This window comes from Tigriopus californicus, chromosome 9, assembly GCF_007210705.1.
Source record: "Tigriopus californicus strain San Diego chromosome 9, Tcal_SD_v2.1, whole genome shotgun sequence".
NCBI classification, from domain to species: Eukaryota; Metazoa; Arthropoda; class Copepoda; order Harpacticoida; family Harpacticidae; genus Tigriopus; species Tigriopus californicus.
Window position 1 is genome coordinate 2,285,187 of NC_081448.1, and position 7,063 is coordinate 2,292,249.

Below are 7,063 nucleotides of genomic sequence, written 5' to 3' on the forward strand. Positions count from 1 at the left end.
CCGACTCCCGCGTGAGGCATCCCGGTATCGTGCAGTTCTAAATTCATCCGCAGTGTTTGAATGGCGCTAGGTTAGGTGGTGGCTTTCTCAGCTGTTCCTCCATGCTTGTTTTGTTGGTGTGAGTAAAGTTTGGCCATTCCATTTCGGCCTTTGTCTTCACTTCCAATCGGTTGAATCTCATCATGGCACTCTCTCGCTTGGCCTCTCAATTGTTTGTGGCTACGGCTACCCGCAGCCTGGCCGCCCCTCTGCGCGGGGCCATGGGCCTGGCCGTGGCCCAAAGCCAGTCTCTCCATTTGGTACAGCGCTCGCTGAGTCAATCCACACGCTGGGCTGCTCCCACCAAAGGTGATTTCCGTATTGGATTGCATGGGTTACTTTTTTATTAGTTTCTTTTGCTCATTTAGTGCTAAATCGATGTTGGTTGCGGGTTGTTTTACTTGAATAGCTTTTGGGTATGAACAATGAGAAGTATGGTAATATGATGTAGAACATTTCGAACCATCAAACTATCGTTAACCGATACATGCCAAATCCCTTCCTACAATGTACTTTAACCTCAACAAGATAAGACTTCCTCGAAACTACGCCAACCACAGGATTTTCCATAGACAATTGAAATTTAACCTTTCAGCGAATCTTAAAGGTTATGCCAAAAAAACATGAGCCAGGCACGCCAAAACGGAACATCGCAAATACTACCTTTTTATTATTAAAAAAATGGCGATCCCAAACATTCTTTAATCTTGACTATGAGCAAGGCAGTCCAAGGAAAATAAATGGAAATGCATTATTTTTCATTTTTCACCATTTTGGCTCGGAAATCCAGATTATCTAATCGATTTTGCCCCTGTTTCTTGAAATTGCAAAAAAATGAACGTTTTAGAAGAAGAAAAAAATCTCGTCACTTAGCCCAAAGTATCAAGAAAAAGGTCGTTTTAGTGCCATGACAACCGTGTAGAGTGTTTTTGTTCCAAAATTATAACAAGCAAGATTTCTATCTAATATTATGACCATTGGTTGTGAGATTTCAATGACAAGGACGAGTACCCTGTCAAGACCAAGGCCAACTCCTGGGTAGAATACTGCAAAATATGCGAGTATTCTTGGCCTTTTAAAGACTTACTTAACGTAAGATTGAACAATCCAAAATCTTGCCCATTAATTGTGTGGTGTTACTTGTTTGGTATGGTTTATTATTCCAGTAGAAGTTGAGTGTGTCCATTTCAATGCAAGATTGAACATATATAGTAACGCATTCCAAATCCATCCGAGCAAGATCTCAATTAGTAGCCTCTTGCTACAGTGGCCTAAACGACAAAAAGTTGAAGAAAAATAAAAAGTCCTGACATGTTCTTCTGGGAATGAGGCTCAGTCGAGGAAAAATGGCAAGAGTTTCCAGAAGTTTTAATCCAATTGTATCAATATTGTTAATGCAAATTAACCCAAGCATGTACCTAGTTTCCGTAATCAATTGGGTATATCCATGACTTTGCGGTTATGTTAAGTTATATCTTTATATATTTTGGCATCATTATTAAGATTATTTCGCGTGTTTTTCCCCTCTTTTTTATTTCTTCTTCAATTTATCCCTCCTATTTATAATGTCTTTCACAATTTTGATAGACTTTCAAAAGCAATTGAACCAAATACCAATAGCCTCTATAAATTACTGCATAGTCTTAAAAAATATACGAGTTTATACTTGGACCATGGTTCAAGATCGTCTAAAGTCTAAAGCGGAAATAATGGCCTTGGCTTAGATGATGGAAAGGTTACACTTTTCGCTCAAAAGACCGGTTACTCTTTAAGAGGGATTCACCCATTCATTTCCGGCTTTGTGGCGAGACCAGAGAAAACGACGCTCTCCACTTTCACCTGGTTGAAATGATTATGGTTGTCCTTTAAAGTTTGGCATTAAGACTGGGTACCAGTTCTCGAACTAAGCACTACTCATGTAGTGTCTCATTTGCACTTCCTTTATATGTAGAGTGCATTTTGATTCATGGGAAAAATAAGTTTGTTACAACTCATGATCAGTTCATCGAGAATTGAGAGAACTGCAAATTCAAAACTAGCCCATCAAATTTGCAAAATATGAGAACACTCGTCAGTGTTCATTTCAATATTTAAAGTCGTCTTTGATTGTGTAAATCTGAGCACTGTCTCACGGGAAAAATATATTTTAGTGTATGTTCCTTGGACAAGAAGCTTAATTTTGGTTTCGTCTGAAACCTAAAATTAACCTAGAGATAAAACTGAAAAAAACATTTGAATATTTTCAGCCCAATTTTTCTTTTCCTAACTTTTACTAGATTTCTAGCAACATTTCAAATCTTATTTCAACTTTTTCTTACCGTTTCGAACACCCACAATTATTTGCGACTTTTTTAGTCATATTTCAATATTGCTTCTTTTCTGTTCTTTAACTTCTTTTCCATTTTCGTTACTGTTTTCTTTATACCTATTTCCTCTTTTGGCGACCTTTTCAACTTATTTCCTGGGTGACTATATCGATAATATTTCCTTTTAAGCTTGATTTGAGAACAGTTGACTTCTTAGCTGATTTGTTTTGATGAATCTACAAGTTTTCAAGGGGGTGGGTCTAATTATTATTTAGCGAAAACTGGAAGTAATTTTGACTAAAAATATAAAAAAATATTCAGAATAAAGAAGAAATGATTTTTTTAAACCTTTTTATGAGAATATGTCAATCATAGCTGTGTGCCAACCAATTCATAACTGAATGTAAACGCGACAATATGGGCCCTGCATATTTTTTTGCATTTTTCCCCTACAAGAGGCAATTTTGAAACAAATTTGAAAACCATCTCTTCTAGGAGCATAACAACCGTCTTATGTTCCTCATCAACAACAATCTATGACTCATATGTATTCTTCACCTTTACTTGCTACAACATTTTCTAAAAGGCTGGCCAAGGATCAAATAAATGACTTTCTCAGCCAAGTTTTGGTACTCTTTTTTGCTCTACTTAACCAGTGCCAATGATGTATATCGAGAAAACCGAGACCGGAATCCTTTAAAGTTCACCTGAATTGTACCAGGAACTAATCAACCCAATCTTATAACACTAGCTCTATTTTTCCTGCATGCACCATGTCACTTTCGACCTAATTCTTCCGTCTTGGTTGCCACTAGCATCGCTCTCTTTACAATACACGTCATTACTGTCAATGCGAGCAAATTTATGGCAGATAAAGGTCACGCTACACGTGTCCACGTGCGATCCTATGTGCCCGAAAAGCCATTCCATGGGGCATTCGTTGTAGCAGGCATTTCCAAAATTGGCTTAAACTGAAGTATTTTTTGTTTTACTGCATTTTGATAACTGCTTCAAGGCCGTCGGTTCAAGTCTAAGCCAAAATTGAAAACAAATGGCAGAACTAATAATTTTAGGGTTTATTACAATTCCAGTGGAACAAGATATGGCCCAATTTCTGTCTGAGGAAATTCAAACCGAAAAGAAAAGCCTGAAACCTTTGGACACGATTGATGGCTTCAAGATGGAAAAAGATGGAGCGGATCTCAAGCTCGTCAAAGAAGCCAATGGTGAAAAGTAAGTGAATCAACAGGTTTGTTTTTTTCTTATAAATAACAATGTCCATAATTCAATTGTAGAATCGGTGTAGGCTTGACAGAACTAATAGAACAATCAATCTTATGAACCTTATAAGAATTAAGTTGAAATAAATCAATTGGAAATGAAACGTAGAAACTTAATGAGAAGTTCATTTTATATCTTATTTTTAAAAGCAATGCCCGAGATAGCTTTTGTAACTTCATGTTCAAACCAGTTCTCATCGTACTTTTGGCATTGTGCCCTTATGTTTACATATATAGCGAAAATTGGCCGCACATCCCGGTTTGGTTTATAGGTCAAATATTTGGTATAAGGTTAATATCCTTCAATTACTCGGAAGACGACAAGATAAGTCCCATTAACGAGAATTTCAGGAGTGCAATCATGTGCTTCTGTCTCGAAATGAGATTTCCTTATTATTTACTTGCTCGACTCGGCTAATCTTTATCATCTCGATCAGTGGTCACTTCATTTGCTAGCAGCCCATGTCGATTCATGTCATGCCTGCAATGTTCATATCCTCACAATAAATTTGAACATACGCTTATTATAATTGTTATGTTATATTATACGGTATTGATTGCGGGTTGAAAGCACACAATTCATTACCTCCCTCCTTGTTTCATGTCAGAATAACGAAAAAGATCGTCTCCGTTCACGGAAGTTTCAGTATTTGGAACCTTGGAAGAAGGTACTTTGAAGGCTTAAACGAACGATTTTGTTACTTCAGTAACACTATTAAGTGCCTGTTTTTTTAAGTGATTACCTATGTGCTTGCTCGGATTCCGTACTCGACAAGTTTGACCATCCTTCCTAAATATCAAGACCTTAATGTAATCAAACCTTCCTGGTTTGTTTCGCTCAGTTCTTTTGTATAGCTACCATTCATCATTGTTGAACTGACCCTGACCATTAATTATCTGCTAATTAATTGTAGAAGCATCACAAGAATCGTGAGGGTTTGACTCGTCTCTCCTGATTGACAAATCCCTTGGGCGCCTCAGTTTGTCCAAAAAATGTCCCACTGGATATCCAACAAATCTCAAGCTTCAACAATACACAAGTCTCCAAGGCCCTGACTTTGACGTCTCAAAGCAAAATTTGGCAGCAGAAATGGGCAGATCTTAAATAGTGATATCATAGGTTGGAAATCAAATAACTAATCCACCAGTTAGGAGTAAGTAAGAAAGGAAACTGTTGTGCTTGGAACTGGAATCATTACTCAAGTGGGATAGCAATATGGGGATTACTTTAGGTCAATTGACCCGACTCAAGGTCCACTTCGTATTGCTGGATAAACTTCGAAAATGAAGTGTCACTAAGAACACGAATTTAATTGCAGATTTGAAAAGGTTTTTTTGCCTTTAACAATTCATATGCATCATAGGGCTCAAAAACTGATGCGGAGTGAACTGACCAATCTGCCCTAATATTGGCTGGAGGCTACCTCAGCAGACTAAGAAGAGTAGATCGTGTAGCCTAATACTGACTGTGCAGCTATCATAAACCGGTTGGCCGGTCCAAACTTTTCAGTGTCTATCACTATTTCAACCGCCAAACTGATGAAACTATTCAGGTGTATTCGAGCTGTATTCTCAAACTGGTCTTCAAATCCCATCCCACTGAATAGGCACAAGCAACAAGTAATGTGAAAGTACAATTTCTTCATCGTAGTCTGCGTGTCCCTTAAAATCTGAACTGTTTTCATTACATTTTGGGCGAGGGTCCCTGAATTTTACTTAAGATATATTTGTGAGTCTCTTTTCAAGCCATTTCGTCTTTTTGTCTTAACATTTGATACCCATTTATATTCTTCAACTAAGTTTTGTCCACTCAGGATGCGAAAGGTTATCAAAAACCTTCTTTGTTATCCTAGGATTATTGTTCACCTAAATGTAAATCACACCGTCGATTCAGCGGAACCGGATGACGGAACTCAAGAAGCGCCTGAGATGAAGTCTAAGCCTAACTTTGAGGTGGAGGTGGTCAAGTCCAATGGTGAAACGTTGTCCTTTTCGTGCTCCTTCATTTTCGAACAACCCGAGCAACAAGCCGAAGAAGGTTTTGGTAAGTCCAACAACATCCTATGATGTAACGATTGGCATGAGAAGAAATCCCGCCCTGATTTTTATTTTTAGAAGACGTGTTTGCCATCGACGAGGTGACCATGTTTGAAGGCGAAAATTGGAGCGAGAAGAGCTATGCCGTGGCTGGAGATATCTTGGACGGATATCTGTACGATTTGTTCATGAATTACTTGGATGAGCGAGGTGTGAATGCGAGTTTTGCCGAAAAGCTGTCTGATCTTAGCTCATCATACGAGCACTCCTTGTATATCAATCTGTTGGAAAGTCTCCAACAGTTCTGCAAAAAGTGAAAGTTCTCCAACTCCATCTTGATATCCAAGAATGTCTCTACTTCTGTCCTTGGAGCGCAAGAATTTTGGTTGATCACCCTCTTTTCCGCTCTACCAATCTGATCCAAAGTCAAGTTATTTTATATGGCCCAGATTAGGAACCACCTCCCACATGTTTTATAATGATCATCTTCACGTTTGTCCGGCAAAATATGTCGGAACCATGTGAGGGAGAAATAAATGAAAATATGCTTATTTGGCGATAGACTCGGTTTTTTGGAAATGTCAATCGTGTTGGTGAGATCAAACGTTTACTCGCAGAACATCCAATACTTAAAGAAAACGAGACACGTGTCTATGTTATCCATATTAGTGTCAGAGCGCCACGACAAATCGCTTAACATGTCTAATACGGCTTGTGACCCTCTAATTCGACAAAGATGCGAAACATAATCCTGGTTTTGCCGCAAACTAACTCTAACTGGAAGGACGCTGAATTGAGCGATCAGTAAGTAGGACACACACGACAAAAGACACGAGACTATGAGTTGCAAGTCTCTCTTCACCCAAAGAAAGAAGCCCTGAAACCAAGAGCCAACCCTGACTCAATTAGCTTTAGATGGACATGAAAAACATGTCTAAACTACGGCATCTCAGCAGGTTCAATTTGGGGAGATAAAATTGTCGAGCACTGGATGACCAAAAAAAATGGTTTTGCATAATCTACCATACATTCCACATTTCTTGTGTTCTTTGATCCCAATTCCAAAATTTTGATCTGATGTTTAGCTGGAATCAATCCTGAACAGGATATGGTAATAAGCGGGGGATAATTTGGACCCTTGCTCACTTATTTGATGGCATAGATGGCTTAAACACTTACAAATAATCAGTTGCAATTATATCGCCCGAAAACTTCGAACAGTACATCGAACAAGTCAATTTGGAGTAAAATGATTCAAATTACTTCTGATTTCCTGGTGAGCGTCTTCATCTTTTTTGCGGACTAAATAACCGGTACTGGAAATATTATCCCAGCAATATTTATAAGTAAATTTTCTTACAGTGTTTTCATTGAAGCTGAAGACTGGATTTATTTGATCTT

The 7,063-nt window shown here is 38.3% G+C and overlaps 1 protein-coding gene across 1 annotated transcript; it reads left to right on the top strand.

Annotated features, from left to right (window-relative positions):
* Positions 1 to 80: 80 nt before the first annotated feature.
* Positions 81 to 6,213, top strand: LOC131887493 (complement component 1 Q subcomponent-binding protein, mitochondrial-like). Its single transcript, XM_059236119.1, has 4 exons — positions 81 to 348; positions 3,437 to 3,578; positions 5,479 to 5,669; positions 5,741 to 6,213. Exons 1-4 carry the CDS (start codon positions 183 to 185, stop codon positions 5,977 to 5,979), a joined length of 738 nt encoding a protein of 245 aa, XP_059092102.1. The 5' UTR covers positions 81 to 182; the 3' UTR covers positions 5,980 to 6,213.
* Positions 6,214 to 7,063: the final 850 nt, after the last annotated feature.